General features: G+C 36.0%; 1 protein-coding gene across 5 annotated transcripts in view; it reads left to right on the top strand.

The window, feature by feature from the left end:
• NAA35 (N-alpha-acetyltransferase 35, NatC auxiliary subunit) overlaps positions 1–24,235 on the top strand; it is a 94,482-nt gene that overhangs the window by 38,790 nt on the left and 31,457 nt on the right. For 4 of the 5 annotated variants that reach the window (XM_057549299.1, XM_057549295.1, XM_057549298.1 and 1 more), the window contains 4 exons: positions 964–1,014; positions 1,684–1,767; positions 2,592–2,706; positions 22,089–22,267. In XM_057549299.1, the coding sequence (XP_057405282.1) occupies positions 964–1,014; positions 1,684–1,767; positions 2,592–2,706; positions 22,089–22,267 (429 nt within the window). The remainder of the gene's footprint in view (positions 1–963; positions 1,015–1,683; positions 1,768–2,591; positions 2,707–22,088; positions 22,268–24,235) is intronic. The other variant, XM_057549296.1, reaches the window with a different exon arrangement.

Here is a 24,235-nt window from a genome sequence, read left to right as displayed (position 1 = left end):
TTGTCTTATTGGATATTTACAGTTATTCAGAGCATTAGGCAATAAAATGCACTTTTAGATGAAGAAAATACAGCTGAAAAGAGTTAAGTAACCTGTCTTGAGTCTTATTAAGGGCATGCCATTAGTAAGTGGCAGCTCCAGGGCTAGAACCCCGATCTACCAGATCTTCCTGTGGTACTGCCTTGGAATTATTAAGAATAGTCAACCATATGTAACACATGTATTAACAAGATGTTTTGCATTTTAGTATAGAACTGATCAGTATTTACCATGTGACTTTATGATGTGATTTTGTAAAGGTTACTTTTTTTTCTAACAGGGTTAGTTTGGAGAGCATCAGGAATTTCAGTTAATAGATTTTTTTTTAAAATTAATTAATTTATTTATGGCTGTGTTGGGTCTTCATTTCTGTGCGAGGGCTTTCTCTAGTTGTGGCAAGCGGGGGCCACTCTTCATCGCAGTGCGCGGGCCTCTCACTATCGCGGCCTCTCTTGTTGCGGAGCACAGGCTCCAGACGCGCAGGCTCAGTAATTGTGGCTCACGGGCCCAGTTGCTCCGCGGCATGTGGGATCTTCCCAGACCAGGACTCAAACCCGTGTCCCCTGCATTGGCAGGCAGATTCTCAATCACTGCGCCACTAGGGAAGCCCCAGTAGATTTTTTAGAAGCAGGAAGTACTATGTACCATGTGCTTCTGCTTATGTTTTTCATTGTTTTGCTTTTGCTGTTTTTAATACCGTATTCTTTTGTGTGATCTTTATAATTTATATCAAAATGAACTTTCTGTACATAGTATTAATAGGAAAATAAATAATTGATACAGCTTTTTTCTTCCAAATATTTTTCTTCAAATAGATTCTTGCATATACTCAATAAATTAATTTATTGCTTTACCTTGTATAATTGTAATCTAATGCCTTTACAGGTTTGTGTGTGTTTTAATATACCTTTTTTAAAATTTTAGAGTACTCGAAGTCGACAGGGAGAAGAAAGAGATCCAGAAGTTGAACTAGAAGTAATTGAACTTATTTTCTGGTAGATAATATCAGAGAAGTTAATGTTGTAGTTTTATGAAGTACGTTATAATTTATGGAAGCCCTTTTTAAGGTATTTCTTTACAAATTGGACATTGCAAGGGAGTTTATTTCCCTTGTATTTATTTTGGTAGAATTTTAATACAGCTCTTTCAAATACATGATTTCAAAGCTCTTCAATATTCCTGTGAGGTAGGAAGAAAAAAATGATTTTTTTTTTTTTTTTACAGATGATCCACCAAAAGTTGGCAGAATTCAAGAACTTACACAGTATCAAAAGTTGTCAAACCTTTGTTAAGATCCTAAATTTTCTGACTCTGCTTAAAGCACCTTTTTATCAGTCCTTTAAAAAATGCTAATTAAATCAGTTTTGAAATAATAGTGTAACTCCTGACTTAGGGAAAAATCAGTCCTCTTGATACATAAGCTTTATTATGTATTTCTATTTCAGTAAAATAGGCTTTGTTTTATTATGTTTCCTGCAGCTCATTTTTCAGACATTTAAAAGACTATAAGTGAAGGTGTTTGTAATGTATTCAATAGTAAGTTATTAACACTGAGATTTAGGACTTAAAATACTATATTTTAAAATGAAATTTCTTTGACAGACTTTGCATCTTTTAACTTTTAGTCCTGTCTTGTTTTTTTAGCACCAACAGTGTTTAGCAGTATTCAGCAGAGTGAAATTTACTCGAGTGTTATTGACAGTGCTTATAGCCTTCACTAAGAAAGAGGTAAGGGTATTTACTATAAATTTTAGTGTTTCTGTTTTCGATGGAATGCTTTATTTTGGTAGTTCTGAGACTTTTTATTGAAATGTATACGCACACATATACAGCACTCAGCATTTGGTGTGTTTACATCAGAGTATCCCTGATTTTCTCCAAAAGTCACATGAATTTTACATTCTGTTCCATAACATGTCCATGTCTGTTGTTGATATAAAAATAACGTATTATGTATTAGTGGATAAAATAATAGAAGCTGAAATTGCTTCTGGGTAGTTATTGTGAATTGGAGAAATTAAAAATGAGAATTTTAAGTAGGCCTCTTTCATTCAGTTAAATAATTAACTTAGATTTGTGTGGAATAGATGGTGAATATTTTTGTGTGTATATTGCATTAACTCGAAGTAAATTACAGACTAATTTGTGAATAGTTAATAAGTGGTAAGTAGAGATCCAACCTTTACTAACTTCTGTAATTCTGTTGTTTTTTTTAAATTTCACCTTGATGAGTGACTTAGTAGGAATGTTGCAATTTCCCATTTTCTAGTTGATTGCATCTCTCTTTTTTTTTTTTAAACGTGAGATTAGTAGAATAAACCAGAAATGTTTCCTATTGTTCTTTAATGGCTCCTATAATGTATAGATATGGGTAAAAAAATTATTTCTATCCTAACAGGATCTGGGCATCCTATATTAAGTGAATAGTTTGTGAAAATCAATGTCATTACAGCAAGCATTTAATTTCATTATTGTTTATAGGATTTTCCTATTTAATGTATATCTTTCAGTGAAAGAATATGTAAGAATGTTTTTGGTGATTTATTTGCTAGACCAGTGCTGTTGCAGAAGCTCAAAAATTGATGGTTCAAGCAGCAGATCTTCTTTCTGCCATTCATAATTCATTGCATCATGGCATCCAGGCCCAGAATGATACTACAAAAGGAGGTAATTGTCTGTTTTGCTCCTACTCTTTTTTTGTTCTTTCCCATCCAGCATATATAGTGTTTGGTTTGTTCTAAAATATCCGTTAAGTCAGTCTATGTAGACTTTGGAATGTTTTGCTCCATAGACTTATATAGAGTGTTTATGGTACCTTCTTTTTAAATTTTTTCTAGACCAGTTGGCCATCTCCTGTATCTTACTGTTTGGGTTCTGAATCTTTACTCTGTCTTGTGATCACGCAGTGATGTCAGCAGTAAATCATTCTTTTTTAATCACCTCTTCCCTTTACTCCTTTGAGAGATCATCAGCTCCGTTACACAGTCTTCCCTGACTCCACCAGGCAGGCCTAGGTATTCCCTCTGTGTCCTCATTGCATTCATACGTGCCTTTGTTACATTTTTTTAGTATATCATATTATAGTTTACCTTTTGTCTTTCCATGAGATTTTTAGTACTGTTAGGCCAGAGTCTCTTCTTTGCGTGGTCTCTACAGTGCTTGGCATGTTGTTGACAGGCAGTAGATTTTATTTATGAATTAAGCCTTAAAGATAAAAGGCATAGTGTACCTTTATTGTAAAAGCCCTGAGTTAACATTTTAGTAATGTGTAGCAATTTTGGTTATCTTTAAAACCATTAAAATGAGATGATATTTGTATTTTAAAATTAGTTTTTCACAGTTGTTAGTCCTCTGACCAGGAAGTCCAGTTTTATTGATTCACACTCCTTTCCTTTTTCATCCTTTCCCCTCCTTTTAGGGACAGAAGTTGTGGTATTCCCCTTCCCATGAATTTTTTTTCTTACTCAAAGGTTAGGTAGTGGAGCAGTCCAAAAGGTAATTTGGTTTAGGAAATCAGTATTATCTTTATGGATAATAATTATACTGAACTTACAAATACATTATTAATTCATTACCATTTTCTTTTTCTCCGGGAGAGAGAAAGATAAGTGACTATTAGATGATTGACTAGGTGACATTCTGTAACCATGGGACCTTAAAAAGAAAAAGGTTTTTATGCATAGCAAGCTATCTAGTACATGTTTACAGAGAGGTAAACATACCTACAACTCGTCAATACTTTGAAATCTAGTGCAAGAATACTTTATGGAAACCACTGTAAAGTACATTACTTCCAAGTAATTTGTTTGGTTGGTTATGTATCAATAGGGTATTATGATGCAAAACACGAGTCTTTCAGATGACTCTATTCTGATGCTCCTTTTGCCATATCCTGACTGCTGTGGGCTGTTCTTGTATATAACTGAGGATAATAATTGCCATGGGAGCATTAGTTGCCCATGTGGTTTGTGGCTTCCCTGTAGTTCAGATCAGTCAGCACTTAAAAATAAACAAACAAACAAACAAACCTGTGTGTATATTCTCAACTGTTTCTCTGATTTTATGGGTTGTTCATGAGTAAGCTTTAGGAAGATGGTTTGCATAAAGTTGGTTTGAATAAACTAAGCAAGTGAAGTTTTAAATTTAGAGAGTACTTACTCTGTGCTTAGTTAAACACTGTTTAACTCACTTAATTTAACTTTGTAATTATCCAACTGAAGCATGAAGCTAAACAGTTCTATAATAAGAAAAAAAGTGAATGCCTTCTCAGCAATGTTTATTCTAAGAAAATGGTGATTAAAGCAATAGTGTAGATTAGTTTTGGTCTCAGGTTATTCATTTTGCCTTCTTAATATTAGTACAACTCCAGCTGGTGACAAAATGACTGTGTAAAGCTTGAAATTGCTGAGCATTAATTTTAGCTTCTCATTGAAAAGCTACTTAATCAGTGGGAACTTGGAAACAGTGGTATAAAGGGAGAAAGTAGGAAGAATCAAACTTGATTCAGGGATTACTTGCTGGTCGGTTTACTCGGTGGATGTGATGTGTTGAAGATGAAGGAGGCAGAAATGGTTTGGGTAAAGGAGATGCTTAAGGAAGGCAGCTCAGGTATGACGAATGGGATTTTTTGACGCGGTGACATGGAACAGTCCACCGGCAAAGTAAATATTTTACTCTGGAAAATGGATGGAAGAGCAGGTTTTGGAGTTATTTTCATGTTAAGTGCCAATTAAAATTGAAGGAGTGGATATGGTTGCTCAGGGCTTGCTGAGTTCAGGACCTTGAGTTAGAACTTTGTTGAAAAAACAAGAAGAGGATCCAGTGAAGCACATGTTGCTCCTCATGTTTGCTCATGCTGTTGTATTGCTTGTGAATTCTGTGCTTCTTTTTATATGTCTGTGGAATGCTTCAAAATAATGTTCAGATCATTTCCTCCAATGAGATTTTCCATGTTCTACTTGTCAAAATTTATTTCTCTTTCCCATATTCTTTTATAGTTGTCTGTGGATTAGGCTTGGTTTACTCTTTAGAATGCAAGTATCTTTAACAGTTGCTAATGGAAATGAAAAATTTAATTAAACTTATGTTGCCTGAAATTGGTAGGTACTTTTGAAGTGTATCTCCAAATCTGACGTTCAGTTTCAAGAGGCCTTGGAGAATTCCCTGGCAGTCCAATGGTTAGGACTCTGTGCTTTCACTGCTTCAAGGCACGGGTTCAGTCCCTGGTTGGGGAGCTAAGATCCCACAAGCTGTGTGGCACGGACAAAACAACAAAAACAGAAAGAGCCTTGTCATCCTTTTGAAAAAAATTAAAAGGCGTCTGATTCAAGTGGTAGATTAAAGACATGCATTTACCTTCTGAAACCTTAATGAAACAGTGGTAAGTGTTTGGATTTTAAAAAAAAATAGGTATAATCAATAACGAGGAAAAGGAAAAGAAGACAATAGTAACAGAATTTTAAAAGCTGGAAAACAGAAGGACATTGAGCTGTCTGTCCACAAGTAACTGAGTTCTTAGCCACTGATAGGGAAAGTCAAGATACAGTCCAGTTTATACTGCAGATCCTCTGAAGGGCCTCATTTTTAGTATACCAGGTACCTCTAAAAGTGAGGATGAGAATTATGGTGATGAGAACTGGTTAAAAACTGTTTAGAAACAGAGATTTCCTCCCCATTTTCTCCATGGTAACATTCCTGAGCCTCAGAATACTAAAAGTTTATTCTCTGGAATAGGGGAGCAGAGAGATTCTGAACTGAGAAGATACCAGACACTGTTGAATGGTACACATTATGGGGAGGGAGCTAAGTGGTAATTTAAGTACTTATTGTAACACCTGTTCTCCCCTTTCCTGCACACCACATCAAGCTCTAGCTGTTTTTTCCCCCCTACTCAGCTTCCAAAACAGTGCAGCCTGGCTATTGCACTTCACCTAAGAATTTGGAAGACTCTTATTAGGGAAATCTGGCAAACCCAAGAGATGGAGAAAAACATCAGCAAAATCTAAATTTATTGGTATTAGCAGTTCTCCTGATAAAATGGTTTGGTAGAAAAGCCTAACCTAATTCATAGAGCTCTTAATGAGATTTTTGGTCCTTTAGTTTCAAGCCCGAGTATATAGTCATGGGTGGAAATATCTAGCCTATAAAAAAGACCAAAACAGGCAAGCAAACAGAAACCTTTAAAAAAATGAAAAAAAAATGCGTATGTAAAACAAAAATAGGATGTTATTAAAAAAAAGGGAAAAAAGAATATATTTGAGGTTCACAATGTAAGAGCAGAAATCATTTAAAAAAATAGAAAATATAGAACATAAAGTTGAGGAAATCTTAGAGAAAGTAGAATAAAAATGAACAGGTTAAAAATAAGGAGGAAAAAAGTAAAAATACAATAGGATCAGTCCAGAAGGTCCATTGTCTAATAAAGATAAGTAATAAACAAGATAAATGAAGGATAAATTAATAAAAGTTTTTCCAGAAATAGAGATGAGAAAATAGAAGCAAAAAAAAAAAAAAAAAATCATTTGATCACTTAAGATTTCCTGGAAGGAAATGAAGCAAATACCCAGGTTAAGAGGGCCAGTAAAGAGTTACCCAGCACAATTAGGATGAAAGTAGACTTCTATCAAGGCATATCATCATGAAATTTCAGAATAGTGGGGAAAAGTAGAAGATCCTAAGAGATTTGAAAGAGAAAAGCAAGTTGCACACACAGAATCAAGACGGAATGTAATCAAACTTTTCAACAACAGGAATGGAAGCTAGAAATTAGTGGAGCAAAGAACAAAGTTGAAGTAGTCACACTTCTTCATTTTAAAACTTACTACAGTGCTACATTAATCAAGAGAGTTTGGAACTAGCATAAAGGTAGACATAGATTAGTGGACTAAAATTGAAAATCCAAAAATGATCCCTCATGTTTGTGGTCAGATGGTATTTCACATGAGTGCCAAGACAATTCAATGGGAAAAGAAAAGTATTTTCAACAAATGACACTGGGACAATTGGATAACCACATGCAAAAGAATAAAGTTTGTTACCCTCCCCCACCCCCTCTTCACATCATAAACAAAAATCAACTCAAAATGGATCAGTGACATAAATGTAAGAACTAAAAATATGAAACTCTAAAACCTAGACATAAACCTTAAGAATCAATAAAAAGAAAAATTAAGTCAATGAAAAAATAGGCAAGGGATCTATATAAATTAGACATTTCTCTGAATAAGATTTACAGATGGCCAATAAGCATGTGAAAAAATAGACGTGCCATGGGAAATGCAAATCAAAATGAAAAGATACCACTTCCCAACCACTAGGTGGCTGTAATCAAAAAGACAGATAGTAACAAGTGTTGGTGAGGTTATGGAGAAACTGGAACCTTCATACACTGCTGGTGGAAGTATAAAATAATGCAACTACTTTGGAAAACAATCTTGCAGTGTCTCAAAAGGTATAATGTAGATTTATCACATGACCCAGCCATTCTAATAGTAGGAGTATATATACACCCAAGAGAAATGGGAACATGTCTACACAAAATGTTGTACAGTAATGCTCAACAGCTCTATTATTCATGATAGCCAAAAGGTTGTTGGAAACAACCCAGATGTCCATCAGCAGATGAGCGGATAAATGTTGTGCATCCATGCAATGGAGTAGCATTTGGCAATTAAATGAAGTACTAATATCTGCTACAACATGGATGGACCTTGAAAACATGCTAAGTAGAAAAAGCCAGTCACAAAAGATCATATATAATTTTCATTTATATAAAACATCCAGAGTAGGCAAATCCAGGGAGACATAAAGTAGATCAGTGGTTGCCTAGGGCTGGAGGAGGGTGGGAAGAAGGAGGACTGCTAACGTATATGGAGTTTTTTCTTGGGGTGATGAAAACGTTCTGTTTTTCATGGTGGTGGTGGTTTTAGAACTCTGAATATACTAAAAAACTATTATGTTGTACACTTTTAATAGATGAATTATATGGTATGTTAATTATATCTCAGTAGAGTTGTGATTAAAAGAAAAGCAGTGGACCAGTGTTTTCAGAATTTGGAGGGGAAATGGTTTCTAATCTTGAATCCTTTTCCAAAACTATCATTTAATTGTGAAGAAAGATAATTTCAGGTATTGAAAATCTTACAAAATTAATCTTCCCAAAAGTTTTTCAAGGCTACTGGAATGTGCTCCATTAAAACAAGGGAGTAAATCAAGGTAAAGGAAAGCATGGAGTTTAAGGAATATAAGAATCCAGCATAAGAGAATAACGAAGGAAATCGTAGGGTGATAGTGCAGCAAGATCATAAGATACTATATATCTGAGCATAATACATGGAGGACAAGTCCAGATTGAAGAAAGTCACAAGGCTTGAGGGTAGATGGCTCAAAGTAGATACAAGATCTGTTGTCACCAATGAAATTGATACAATAGCTGTTCTCTTTAATGTAGAAAAAAGAGATTTAGAGAATTGGCAAAGGATTTGGGGTCGAATTAAAGTGTTAAGTACATACAAACTAAGCAAACAAAAAGTAAGAACTGATTAACTTCAGAATATATATGAAAGTAAAACTTATTTCCATGTTTGCAAAAGTTATCCATGGCCCAAATATGAATGTAATTTGCTTAATCATAATGGTGCTGAACATTGATAATAATCAAAATTTTGATCTAACTATGTTGGAGGTGAGAGGACAGAAATGTATATATGTATATAATTTATATGTGCTTATAGTGCTACTTCATATTTTTTCCATTATCTCTTTTTACACATATCCTCTCCTTTTGAAGCTGGATTAAGTCAGATAATGTGTAAAACTGAAAAAATATGAAGTAAGTAACACTATAAGCTTGTTATTTGGTGATATGTAGGTAAATACCAAAAGAGCTAAGAAGAAGTGGAAGACATTGCCTCTGGGAAGAGAGGAAATAATGGAATTGGCAGGAGAGGGTGGGCAGAAGATTGTTAGTTTTAATAAAAACCTTGTTTGGCTATTTGATTCTCAAGTGGTATGCATTTATGACTGAGTAAAAGAAACTAAATTAAAAGTTAATGTGAATTAAAAGTAGATTAAAATATAGTTTAGAATTATGATGGTTTATTGTCTGGTAGTATTGCACCTTTAACCTCCTGAGGGCTGTACTTGGTGCTAAAGCAGAAATTATGCTGCCTCAACCCAGTCAACTTCATATGCTGGTTTGGCAGTCCACAGGAGAGGTGGGAACTGACTTCATTTTAAAATCACCACCCATTAGAGAGGCCTATGTCATGATGTACTAGTGCCAGGAACTTGAGGTGGTTTTACTCTTTTAAAACATTTTCTTTTTACAAAAAAATAAACAGACATCCTCACACATGTGAGGGATATGTGTAATCTAGAGGACTTCTGGTTTTTGGAGTTAAAGATATTTCTGCTGCTTGCTTCTCTTGTCCACAACCAATTGAAAACTATAAGGAATATGAGAAACAGAATCCTCTCAACTTCTTAAAAAATAGGAAACCTTTATAACCTTAAAAAAAAAAAAAAAAAAGGCAGCCAAACACTGTAACAGTAGGACCCAGATGAGGGAGAACATTGAGAATGGATTCCAAGATTTTCCTGGTATAAACAGAAGAAGTAAACCATCAAAAGCACAGTGTTCCCCAAAGTAGTTGGCATGATCTGAAGGACAAAACTAGGGATTCCTTTGGAATAACAGCTAAGAGTGGGGCACACAGGCTGGCTGTGGGAACCTACCTGATTAATATCCTGGAGAGGCAGAGGAGGTGGGGCTCTCCCACAAACCACGCAAAAATGCTGTTTTTGTTACTCATATAAGAGAGAGGAGATGCTATAGATGTTAGCAGCTTAGTGAATGGTAATCTTTGTCAGTAAAGGAAATAGAAAGGTAACTTCTCTTGCATACTCACACAGGCATATCACATGTGGCTTAACTGCAAGTCAGTGAGGCTTCCTGATAGTCTAGAGAGCTATTCTAACACCACACCCAAATAACTGGCTCAGAAAGCATTCACTGAATGATTTAATAATAAAAAAAGAAACTGCACAGTAGTATTTACACACAAGTATTCGAGGAAATTAATGAACAAAAACAAAAGGCAGAGGCAGATGAAAAACAGATCAGAAACATTCTTTTTCGAGATTTCAAAAAATTCATTAAAAAATAACCTCTATGAAACAAAAGCATGAAACAGAAATATTAGGACCAAAGGAAGAAATAATGAATAACAGAGTACAGGTGAGCAGGCAGAGTTCAGGAAAGAAGGAGAGAAAAATCCTGAAAGTGAAGACCTAATTAAAAATAGCAAAAAGTATGCTAAGCATTGCTGAAAAATTGTAAAGGACGTGGAGATCAGGACTAAGGGGGAGGTGCGTGTCAGTGATAGATTATAATGGGCTGAATGATAGCCCCAAAGATATTACGATCCTAATTCTCAGAACCTGTAATTATTACCTTATTTGGGGAAAAAAAGATCTTTCCAGATGTGATTAAGTAAGACTCTTCCCATGAGGAGATAATTTTGGATTATCTGGATGGGCCCTAAATATCATCCTAAGTGTCCTTCTTACAAGAGAGGCAGAGGGAGATTGGACACACACAGAAGAGGAGAAGGTGATGTGATGACAGAGATAGAAGTTGGCATGATGCAGCTGTAAGCCAAGGAATTCCAGTAGCCACAAGAAACTGGAAGAGGCAAGGAACAGATTTTCCCTTAGAGCCTTCAGGAGTGCAGCCCTGCCAGTACCTTCATTTCAGCTAAGTGATACTGAAGTTAAACTTCTGGTCTCCAGAACTGTGAGAGAATAAATGTCTGTCTTAAAACACCCAATTTGTGGTAATTTGTTACAGCAGCCCTAGAAACTAATACAAAGATAGATTGCATACAGTGGAATTGATCATATATATAAATGTATTGCTAATTATGCTTTGCCACTTTTTTCAGACTTGAGGTACTGACTTACAGTAATTTCTAGAAAGGGAGAAAACTAGATTGAACTCTGTGGTGTTGGATTGAAATTAAAGATATGGGTATAGTACATAGTTTCTAATATATATAGGTTGATATAGAAATAAATGTACATGTAAATATGCATATGTTTGAATGTGCATGTGCATGTATGTAAACGTACTTACTTTTATGTCCACATAGCAGTGAGCACGCTTAACATCTAGATTTTGCTTCCTAAAGACGATTGTCTGCTAAAAGGAACCGGGGGTGGGAGTCAACCAAGATGGTGACATAGGAAGCGCCCCTTCCTCCCATGGGCACATTGAATATATACCTACACATGGAACTCTTCCCTCTAAAAACGACCCAGAAACTAGTTGAGCAACTTATACACATTGGACAGTTGAGGAAATACCCACATCAAAGGGGGTAGGAAAGGCTGAGACACACTTGTCAAAAACCCCACCCCTGACACAGCACCACACAATTGGGAGAGGACCCCCAACGCTCAGGTTCTATCTGAGGAGTGAAGCATTTGGAGCCTACATCTAGCACCCCAACTTTGACTCCTTCCCGAGGGATAGGCTCCCAAAACACCTAGCTCTGAAAGCCAGTGGGGCTTGTGTCCATGAGACCTATAAGACTATGCCAACCAGAGGAGCAGTTCCTATTGGGAATGCAGTCACTTGCTATGACTGTCCCCACAGGGATCAGCTGGGAGGAAGCAGGCAAAATTGCCCATCTCCTAGTCTTTCCTTGAAAGAGGTTTATCTGTATACATAAAAGGCTGGCTTCTGCCTCCAGCCCACTCCAAGTCACCAGCATCTGTCTGGAAAAGTTTGTACATACATTTGCACCCCAGCTTTTGTGGCTGCTGCCTGAAGCATGGGACCCAGATCTCCTGGCGGTGAAAGCCAAAGGGGCTTCCACTCATGAGTTCCAGAAGACTATAGCAAAGAAGCATTCCTTAACTGGCTCTACACCCCAAGGTTCAGCACACAGAGAGGAAACGAAATCACCCGTCTTCCAGTCTTTCCCTGAAATAGGTTTAACTCTGTACTTTAAAAGCTGCTGCCTGCATTCTGGGCTTCTAATTTAGCAGGCATCTAAGGGCCACTTGAGATCTTCCCCAGAGACAGGGGAAGCCAGCAGGCATCTCTCCCACCTTCTCCCCATTAGCCTGCTCCAATAATAAAACCCAGTTGACAGCGTCTCCCAAAAAAAAGCTTGTACACACATCTGGTGCCCAAGCTTTTGCAGCTGCCATCTGAGGGATGAGCCCCCAGGTCATCTGGCTCTAGTGGCCAATGGGATTTGCATTCAAGAGTCTTACAGGGCTTTATCAAACAAATAGTTGTTAATGAGTGCAGGAGAACCCTTCCCCATGGCCATGTACCGAGGTCCAGCAAAGAAGGATTAGGCAAATACAACCTTTTCCCACTTTCTCCCTGGAAGAAGTTTAACTACATACTTATCCAGCTGCTCCCTGAGGGTCCAGCTTCTAAGCAGCATACCTCTAGGTTCTGATTGTGATCCTTCCCTTTCGGACACTGATGGGTCTTGGCACACCCTCAACTACTGGGAGCCACTAAGAGCAAAGGAGGAGGCTTGGACGGTCACAAAACTTTGAGAGAAAACTAAGGTCTTGGTCTGGGCTGATTGACGAGGTCCATCTCTTATATGACAATATTCGTCTCCTACATGAGACCACTCTGTCAAGACTGGAAGGTGTGACTGTTTTATCTAATGCATGGAAACCAACAGAGAGTCAAGAAAAATGAAGAAACAGTGGAATATATTCCAAACAAAGGAATAAGGTAAATATCCAGAAACAGATCTTAATGACATGGAGATAAGTGGTTTACCTGATTGAGAGTTTAAAACAACAGTTATAAAGATGCTCACCAAGGTTAAGAAGCAATGCATGAACAAAATAAGAGTTTCAACAAGGAGATAGTAAATATTAAAAAGTACACAAGAGAAATCACAGAGCCAAAGAATTCAAAAAACGAACTGAAAAATTAAATTGAGAGGTTCAACAGCAGACTAGATCAAGTGGAAGAAAGAGTCAGCAAACTTGACAGGGCAGTTGAATTCATTCAAACAGAGTAGGAAAAAAAGAGATAAGATTATGGGATTTGTGGGACAACGTCAAGAAGATCAGTATATGCATGATAGGGGTTCCAGAAGGAGAAGAGAGAGGAGCAGGGCAGAAAGCATATTCAAAGAAATAATGGCTGAAAACATCCCTAACCTGGGGAAAGAAATAGATGTCCAGATCCAGGAAGCTCAGAGAGTTCGAAAGAAGTTGAATCCTAAGAGACCCACACTCAAACACGTTATAATTAGTCAAAAGTTAGAGACAAAAGCTTTTGACAGTTGTCAAAAGTTAGAATCTTAAGAGCAGCAAAAGAAAAGCAACTGGTTGTGTACAAGGGAACCCCCATAAGACTATCAGTAGCTATTTCTACAAAAACCTTGCAGACCGGAAGGGAGAGGGATCATATATTCAAAGTACTGAGGGAAAACAAAACAAAAAAGCTGCTAACCAAGAATATCCAGCAGTTGTCCTTAAGAATTAAGGAAGAGAGAAAAAATTTCCAGACAAGCTGAAGGAGTTCATCACCACTAGACTGACCTCACAAGAAGTGTTAAAGGAAGTTCTTCATTTGAAACAAAAGGACACTAGTTAGTAACAGGAAAACGTGCAAGTATAAAACTCACTGGTAAAGGTAAATTTATAGCTAAATTCAAAATAATTCTAATATTGTAATGGTGGCAGGTAGACCATTTATATCTCTGGTATGAATGTTGAAAGACACTATAACTACAGTCATTTGTTATTGGATACACAGCACAAAAAGATGCAAATGGTGAAGTCAAAACCATAAAATGTGGGAGGAGGGAGCTTTTGTATGCATTTGAAGTTATTAGCTTCAGATAGACTGTTATAAATATGTTTTATGCAAGGCTCATGGCATCCACAAAGCAAAAGCCTGTAGTAGATATGCAAAAGGTAAAAGGGAAAGGAAGGAAGCATACCAGTACAGAAAATCATCAAATAATAAAGGAAGAGAGCAAGAGAAAGAAAAATGGAACAAAGGAATTGCAAAACAACCAGGAAACAATTAACAGACTGGAAATGGTAAATCCATACCTATCAATATTTATGTTAATGGTAAATGGGCTAAATTCTCCAATCAAAAGACATAAAGTGTAGATAAAGGTTTGTCAATTTTATCTTTTCAGAAAACTAGCTCTTAGTTTTGTTGCTCTTCTATTCTTTTTCTATCTCATTTATTTCTACTCTGGTCTTTTATTTCCTTCCTTCTGCTAACTTGAGCTTAATTTGTTCTTTTTCTAATTCATTGAGGTGTAAAGTTAGGTTGTTATTTGAGATCTAATTTCTTAATATATGCATTTATCGCTATAAACTTGCCTCTCAGAACTGCATTTGTAGTATCCTATAGCTTTTTGTATGTTGTTTTTTTTAAATTTTCATTTGTTTCAAGATTTAAGAAAAATTTCTCCTTTGTTTTCTTCTTTGACCCATTGGTTGTTCAGGAGTGTGTTGTTTAGTTTCCACATACTTGTAGATATTCCAGCTTTCCTCTTCTTGTGTTGTAGTTTCATACCATTGTGGTCAGAAGGGATAGTTGGTATGCTTTCAGTCTTAAATTTGTTAAGAGTTGTTTTGTGTCATATCATATGCTCTATCATGGAGAATGTGCAATGTGCCTTTTTTTTTTTTTTTTTTTTTATGGCTGAACAGAAATTTACCTTTATTTAGATTCTGATTCTTCAAAGAGCATCAGTTGTTAAATTTGGTTTAAGCCATGCTTAAATAAAATGCATACAAAATATGATTATTTATAGCTCTTTTGACGCAATGTGCCTTTTTAAAAAAATTATTCTTTGGCTGTGCTGGGTCTTCGTTGCTGCGCATGGGCTTTCTCTAGTTGTGGTGAGCGGGGGCTGCTCTTTGTTGTGGTGCACGGGCTTCTCATTGCAGTGGCTCCTCTTGTGCGGAGCATGGGCTCTAGCGTGCGGGCTCCAGTAGTTGTGGCTCATGGGCTCTAGAGCGCAGGCTCAGTAGTTGTGGCACATGTGGGATCTTCCTGGACCAGGGCTTGAACCCGTGTCCCCTGCATTGGCAGGCGGATTCTTACCCACTGCGCCACCAGGGAAGTCCCTCAGTGTGCCTTTGAGAAGAATGTGTATTCTATTGCTCTTGGATGAAACATTCTGTATATGTCTGTTAGCTCCATCTGGTATAATGTGTAGTTAAATTCCAATTTTTTTTTTTTGACTGATTTTCTGTCTGGATGATCTATCCATTGTTGAAAATGGGATATTGAAGTCTCCTGGTATTATTGAATTATTATTTCCCTTTTTAGAGCTCTGAATATTGGCTTTATTTTTGTGCTCCTGTGTTGGATGCATAAATATTTACGTTTGTTATATCCTCTTGATGAATTGACTGCTTTATTATGTAATAACTTTCTTTGTCTTTTGTTATATTCTTTGGCTTAAAGTCTATTTAGTCTGGTATAAGTTTAGCTACTTCTATGCTTCTTTTGGTTTCCATTAGCATGCTTTTTCAATTAATGCTTTTCCTAGCTTTATTCACTATAGCTAAGGTATGGAAACAACCTAAGTGTCTATTGATGGATGAATGGATAACGAAAATACAATATATATATGCTGGAATATTAATCAGCCTTAAAACAGAGGGAAATCCTCTTGTTTGTGACAATATGGATGAACCTGGAGGGCATTGTGCTAAGTGAAATAAGCCAGACAGAGGAAAACAAATACTGCATGGTATCACTTATATGTGGAATTTAAAAGAGATAAAGTTTAACTCATAGAAGCAGTAGAAACATGGTTGCCAGAGGCTGAGGGAAATAAGGAGAGGTTGGTAAAAGAGTACAAACCTTCGGTTAGAAGATGAATAAGGTCTGATGATATGATGTATGAAATGGTGACTATAGTTGATAACACTGAACTGTATAATTGAAATTTGCTCAAAGAGTAGAACTTAAATGTTCTCATCAAAGGAAAAAAATAAATATGTGAGGTGATGGATGTGTTAAATTAACTCAGTGGGGGGAATCCTTTCAGAATTATACATATATCAAATCATCACATTGTACACTTTAAATATCTTACAATTTTATGGTCAATTATACCTCAATAAAACTGTAAAAAAATATAAAAAATACAAGGTACTAGTACATCTTGGAGGAATGGGTGATTCCAGGTCTAGGGCAGGGAAAGAACAAGATGAGCCTGGAATGTCTTATTAGCTGGAAGTGAGTAAATGTTCAAAGAATGATGGGACAGGTCAATTAAACACAGAAAACAGCTTGAACACAGCTGTTTCACACAGTCCAGGTTGGGGACAACTTGAGCATCAAAATAAATAATTCTGATAGATCATAACCAATTGAATAAAAGAAGAAGCCATGGTTCCATACTGATATAAATAAATGAATTAATGAGTAGATAGTTGATGATAATGAGCATATTTAGGTGTCCTTCCCCTGCACCCCAAATATTTATTAACTACAAAGGGAAAAGGTAACAATAGTGAAGAAGCCTGGCAGACACCAACTTAATCAAGTGATCAAAGTTAACACCAGTAGTAGTTAGTTAAAATCTCCACTTTGCTGATGGGTTGCAATTAGAACAATATAATGTCACTTCTTTTATAATCCAAAGGTTAATAATTTGAACCTAATCACAAGGAAACAGGAAAACCACATTGAAGGGCAGTATGCAAAATTATTGGCGTGTTATTCTTCAAAGTTGTCAAAGTTATTCATAGAAGCCAAGCAGAAGAACTGCTCCAGATTGAAGGAGACTGAGAGACAATGAAAATAAATACAACTTGTGATTCTGATGTCGATTTGAAGCATATTATTGGTACAGTGTGCAAAACTTGAATGAGGTCTGAGCATTAGATGGTAGTAATTGGTCATTGTTAGTTCCCTAATTCTGATTGTTGAATCGTGAATATATAAGGGTATGTCTTTATAGGAACAACACTCTCATTGTATTTGAGAGTGATTCGGTATTGACTGCACTTGCAACTTTACTGTAAGTTTGAAATTGTTTCAAAAGAAAAATCCATCTTAAAAAATAATGCAGAAAAGCAGATCAGCGTGTATAAAATGTTGATGTTTTGTTTACAAAAGTAACATTGTTTGAATGGGCAAACAGTGGTATATCCATACAATGAAATGGTTTTCAGCAGTAGAAAAGATTGAATGTTGATGCACGCAACATTATGGATAAATCATTGAAACATTATGCTGAAAGGAGTCAGATATAAAAGAGTACAAATTGTGTGACTCTTTTTGTATCAAAGTAGGAACAACTGATTTATTCATGGAGAAAACAGTGCCATGGTTGCTGGGCATGGGAGTGACTGGCTGGTAAGGGGCACAGGGAACCTTTTGGGGAGATGAAAATGTTGTATACGTTGATTGGGATGGTAGTTACATGGTTGTATATATTTTTCAAAACAATGAACTATAAACTTAATATTTGTATTGTATAATATGTATACTATACCTCAATAAAGTTGAAAAAATATATATATATAAATAACCACACATGGAAGAAGCTTGTAGTAGTGGTTAGTTCTCAAGAGATGAACTAGTCACAAGTGAGCAGGAGATTTGCTTTTCTTTGTACCTCCTTTTGTTGCATTTGAAACTTTTTAAATCTGTTGCATGGATACCTATTCAAAAATACATACCAAAGAAACTCCAAAATTTGTAGATGTGTCTGTAATCTCATTTATATGCATATTATATTGCTTATATAACTTACTCTGACCAGTAATTAGGATAGAATATTCATTGAGACTATGCTTTTTGAGGTTAACAGTTGTGGTTAAATACCTTTTTATAACTTGTGTGTGTGTTGAAATATTTATAACATGAAATTTGCCATTTTAACCATTTTTAAATGTAGAATTCAGTGGCATCAAATACATTTACATTGTTGTGAAACTGTCACCACTGTCCATATCCAGAAGTTTTCATCTTACCAAACTGAAACTCTGTACTCACTAAATAATAACTCCCCATTTCCCCCTACTCCAGTCCCAGACAACCATCATTCTACTTTCTGTCTCTATGAGTTTGACTACTCTAGGTACCTTATATAAGCAGGATCATACAATATTTGTCCTTTTGTGTCTGGCTTCTTTCACGTAGCATAATTTTATAACATTTTATAGAGAGAAATCAAGTAACCAAGAAGTGTAGTATAATATAACAAAACCTCAGCAGCTTCTGCATTGTTTTCTAGAATTCCTTCCAACTTCAGGGCATCTAAAACTTATTTCAATAAGTCTAACTGTAAATTGCCTGCCTAACTTGGGAGAGATGTATTGTCCAAAAATGATATACTGTCTCTATCTCTTTTGACTTACACACTTCCAAATCTTTAATTTTGGCATCTAATTAATTTTAGAATAGCTTACTTTGTTAAGTTAAATCAAAGCACATTGTTACTATAAATCTTTTATCCAAGGACCTTATGCTATTTGTAATACTTTTCTGCTATTGATAATGAAGGTCAGTTATCTAGCAAGAACTTTAGTAACTAAAGCACTCTAAACCAATGTGCCATAATATTTTGAATATAGTAATTATATGTTATTATTGTATCCTTAAAAGAGTGCTAGTGTGAAGGGAAAATCATTTTATTTGTCATTGAAGAATTTTATGCATTTTTAACTGGAAAACCAAGATAATATTTGTACACCTACAGACTTGTAAAGTCAGAAGAGAGTCTAGAAGTTGTCTGATCTGTATCCAGTTTAATTCAGGAAATCTTCACCGAGCATAACACACAGTGGGTAGAAAGTGATGTGAATTAGCGTCTTTCTGGGCTCATTTAGTAAGGGCTATTCAGGTTATTTTAATATAAGACAGTCTGAGATAAATTGTGTGATAGAGATATATGAAATTTAGTGGGAAAATGTTAGACCGGTTTATTCTGGGAGGGCTTGTGTGGTAAAGCTGTCTTTAACTTTTTGTAGTTTGTGTTGCCATGAAATCAAATGCAAACTCCTGCCTGGCTTTTATCCCCACTCCTCCTTAACTCTTCTATATCGTGAATAACGGCTTTGATCTCTTATTATATCTCAGTTCTTATGCTCTTTTCTAGTTAGGCAAGTTACTATGTCTTGTATAGGATGGTTACAAAGTCCTTAGGCATGAGATTCAAGAACAGCTGAGACTTAAAAATAGCTACGAGGAACCACTTTAGCACTTAACCATTTACAAGGACTATGTCCAGAAAAATGTAGGGGGAAAATTTAAATGTGTGTAGAGAATAGAGAGAAGCATGTAGATGACTTCTAACTTTTGTGCCTAGGGATTTTGTCCCCACTCTGTTTATATGCATCTATTTTTACTTTTGAGTTCAGAGAAGTTATGACTTGGAAAATTGCAGCTCCCTAAGGGAAAAAGAAAAAGAGCCATATTATCTGTCTTCCAGGCCTTTGATATTCTTGGAATACTTTGTCCTGACTAATATTTTGTCCTTTAACTAACTTATCATTTAGGTCTTTTTTAAAAAATTTTATTATTTTTGGCTGCATTGGGTCTTTGTTGCTGTGTGCTGGCTTTCTCTAGTTGTGGCGAGCAGGGGCTACTCTTCATTACAGTGCGTGGCCTTCTCATTGCGGTGGCTTCTCTTGTTGCAGAGCACGAGCTGTAGGCACACAGGTTTCAGTAGTTGCAGGCACATGGGCTCAGTAGTTGCGGCACATGGGCCCTAGAGCACATGGTCTTCAGTAGTTGTGGCATGTGGGCTCAGTAGTTGTGGTGCGCGGGCTGTAGGGCACATGAGCTTCAGTAGTTGTGGCACACAGCCTCAGTAGTTGTGGCGCACGGGTTTAGCTGCTCCACGGCATGTGGGATCTTCCCGGACCAGGGATTGAACCTGTGTCCCCTGCATTGGCAGGTGGATTCTTAACCACTGTGCCATCAGGGGAGTCCCCATTTAGGTCTTTTCTTATACTTCACTTCTATGAAGTCTTTCACCTAATTTTTACATGGGTAAGACGCTCCTCTGACATCCTGAGCTTACCCTCACTGAATTATACTTACATCTTGTGTTCATCTAGACCAGTGTTTCTCAACTGGGGCTTCCCAGGGACATCTGGCAATGTCTGGATCTATTTTACAATTAGGAGGTTGCTACTGGTATGTAGTGGGTCAAGGTCAGGGATGTTGCTAAACATCAGCTGTGCAGGACAGCTGAGTTAGTTTCAAAAGGTAATATTGTTTTATATTGCACTTTTTTGTTTGTATAAAATTGAAGTCAGAATATATTGTGTTTGTTATCCATTTCCCATTAATATTTACTTCTTTCCATGGTAATATAAATTTTCATGAGTGTCTTATTATGTATTTATCTTCTACTTGTGGTTTAAAGCCTAAAAATAGATGTATTAAGAGTAAATGCATATTCCTGGGTAATAATTTTCCGTGCATATTAGAATACTTTCAGAGAAAATCAGTGTAATGGACTATTTAAGTATCTGGATTCTGTGTGTTTATCATTAAAGTCTGAAATGTATTCATGTTAATATGGTAAAGAAGCTTCTTACAGCATCGTTACTACTACTTTTACCTTAGTTCTAAATGAAGTATTATAAATCAGAAATTCAAATTATTATAGTGGTGGCAGTCTTTCATTTTATTTTGAGCATGCATATCTTGTCATTCAGCAAACAAGTATCCAGTGCATGTCATGAGCCAGGAATTTGGTGTTTGGGATCCAACCCTGTTCTTGCTTTCAAAAGAACTCAGAGAGAGAGACAAATGATGTAATCCCACACAGACAGTATAGTAGTGTATATACAAAGAACATTGTATATACATCATTGGGGGGACCAATGATGAGAGAGAATTCAAGCTATATCAAGTTCAGGCTAAGAACAAGGAGGTAGGTTTTACAGGTAGAGAGAATAGTTTGTATAAGCAAAGAGGCATAAAAGGACATGATATTTGTAAGTCACTGTGCTTGCTTATATCTTATAGTACTTAGGGAATAGGGAGTATTAAAAGATGATTTTCAGACAAAGGTAAAACCATGACTCTTATACAGATATAAAAGTGAACATGTGTTAAAGATTTTGTTAAACTCATTCAGTGACACAACCAGACATGAAAAGTTTTAAAACACACATTTATATGGAGTAGTGGAATATTGAAATAAATTATAAATGGAGGCAAAACTTTTTTCTATAGAGTATAGAAGATGCCGGTAGAATCTCTACCAGACAGAACAGAATTTCATGTTTATCAGTTACCTACAATTTCTAGATTTGTAAAATAGCTCCCATAGAGTCAGTCTGACAATGCATACTTCATTGGAGTACAGAATTTTTTTCTATAAAAGTGGCAGGAAATTTCAAGTTGAGAAAGACTTAGTTTGGAGCTTTGTACTAGTGTGAAAAGTGAGATCACCAGAGGACAAAGAATGGGAGAGAGGAACTCACCCTCAGGTCTCTTGTGATATGTTATTTTCATTGTGAATTTCTGGAATTACATCTCAGTGCCAGATGCATTCCAAACTCATGGGGATGGGTTGGGGACTGTTTTCCTCTGCCGCTTTACATTACTATGTAGTTGAGTGTGAATTGATTCTGCAGTTCAGAAATTGAAGGGAAGACAAGCCCATGTTTGTGCTCCCATTTGAAACGTTTCTTCACAATCTCATGGTTAATACAGCATTGCCCTTTTGTTTATTTATTCTGAGAGAATATGTTAACTCTGTTTTATCCCATTCTTGGCTTGGAGTTAATTTTGAGGTAGAAACCTCTCTCTGTCACCACTACCACCACCATGTAGGGAGGAAGTACAATATTAGGTTATTAAATCTGCTTATCTCATTTTAAAAATGTGTGTGTATAGATACATTAATTGTAAATTATAAAATCCATTTAGAGAATATTGTGATTAGAATTCAGAGATGCTTTTGAAACTGGCCTTTTTCTTTTTATATTTAGTAGTATTTGAGGTTTAAAATTCAGAGAAATGTTGAAAATGTTACTTTTTTTCTTTTTAGATCATCCCATTATGATGGGTTTTGAGCCTCTTGTTAACCAGAGACTACTTCCACCCACCTTCCCTCGATATGCAAAAATAATAAAGAGGGAAGAAATGGTCAACTATTTTGCAAGATTAATAGATAGAATAAAAACAGTCTGTGAGGTGGTCAATTTAACAAATTTACATTGTATCCTGGTAAGTACAAATCTCTATTCTGGAATGTAACTTTGATTTAACAACAGAATAGTTTATTACTTTTTAGACACTGACTGTCCCAAGGATAAATAATGCCGCTCACTTGTTATCTGTGATATCTGGAGAATTAAGTCGTGTGTGTGTATACTTTTTGTATTTAATCCTCATAAGGATTTTATACTATCCATTATAGAGATTAAGAACCTAAAGTGTGGAGGAGTTAGATAATTCACCCAAGTTTTAAGAATGGGGCTTTGAATCGTCAATTCTCTGTTCAGAACCTTTTATATAAATAAATGTTTGTGTTTATGCACACATGTATACATATACACGTACATATATATGTGCATATGTATAAATATTTTTTCATACAAAAATTGGATCATGGTATTTGGTAACTTGCTTTTTCATCACTAATCTCTATACCACGAACATCTTTTCGCATCAACAGATATACATATTTCTACATTATTTTAATGGCTACATGGTATTGCATTGTAAGTATATACCACAGATTTTTTTAGTCCATTCACGTTGAATTACATTGAGGTTATTTTCAGTGTTTTACACTTATAAACAATACTAAGATGAACATCTTTGTAGGTAAATCTTTATATCATGTGCCTCCTTACCCCTTAAGATAAATTGCTAAACAGTGAAGTTATTGGGTAAAAGAGTATGTACATTTTTAAGCTGGCATATTTTGGATTAATCTTTTTTATGGGTAAAAATATAGGAACACAAGGTTTATTTGGGGAATGTTAAAACATTCAGAGATGGAGTTTTATTAATTGGTAAGGCTATAATGACATATACTTCAATTAGGAGGGTAGAAAACAGGCAAAATAATAGTGTTATTTAGACATAAGTACACTAATTTATTTTGTATGACTATACATATATACGCATTTGACTTTTGCTCCCCCTCAGTGTTGAGGTACATAATTTCTAGCCCCATGTCATTTCCTCTGTGAAGTCCTCCCGTTTGGTTTCAGGTTGCTTCTGTACCTGTGTTCCTTCAGATGACAGATTATCTAGTTTATATTCCTAGAATTTAGCAGCAGCCTCTGGGGTATAATTGATAAATGTTCAATAAAGATTTGTGCTTCTGTTATGCTCTTTCTTATAGTAACTTTATTTTCCTTTTTAAAAAAAATTTTTTTCTTTTCTTTTTTACATTTATTTCTTTTTTATTCATTTATTTTTGGCTGTGTTGGGTCTTTGTTGCTGCATGTGGGCTTTCTCTAGTTGTGGTGAGCAGGGTATACTCTTCATTGCCGTGCGCGGGCTTCTCATTGCTGTGGCTTCTCTTGTTGTGGAGCATGGGCTCTAGGTGCATGGGCTTCAGTAGTTGTGGCACGTGGGCTTCAGTAGTTGTGGCTTGCGGGCTCTAGAGTGCAGGCTCAGTGGTTGTGGTGCACGGGCTTAGTTGCTCTGCGGCATGTGGGATCTTCCTGGACCAGGGCTCGAACCCATGTCCCCTGCATTGGCAGGCGGATTCTTAACACTGAGCCACCAGGGAAGCCCTCCACTAATTCTTTACCATTAAAGCCCAGCTTAAGTCTTTGTTCCTTAGTGAAACTTTCACTGATTATGCCTTTATTACCTCCTTTTGTGTTTCCTTTCTTTTTAGTAGTTTTTCCTTATTCTGTCATAAAAATCATAGAATCTTAAAAGTAAAAAAGATTATACACACAAGCCAGTTCATTTTGCAGTTTATTGTACAGCTAAACAAACTAAGGTTTTCAGGGCTTTATAACCAAATTAGATGGTTAGTTAGTGTCATAAGATAATTAGAATAGAGATTTTATTGTTCTGCTGCATCTACTTTTCTAATCCTTAATTGATATATGAATATATATTTGTGTTCACTAGATTAATTGTAGGATTTCAGAAAAGGAGAAGATCAATGTGAATTGGAATAAGAAAGTATAATGCAACAGTTGGAACTTGATATTCTGACAAAAG

The sequence above is a fragment of the Balaenoptera acutorostrata genome, chromosome 6 (assembly GCF_949987535.1).
Source record: "Balaenoptera acutorostrata chromosome 6, mBalAcu1.1, whole genome shotgun sequence".
Classification (NCBI taxonomy): domain Eukaryota; kingdom Metazoa; phylum Chordata; class Mammalia; order Artiodactyla; family Balaenopteridae; genus Balaenoptera; species Balaenoptera acutorostrata.
The sequence above is the reverse complement of the archived record's forward strand: the minus strand, read 5'-3'. Positions and strand labels throughout refer to the sequence as shown.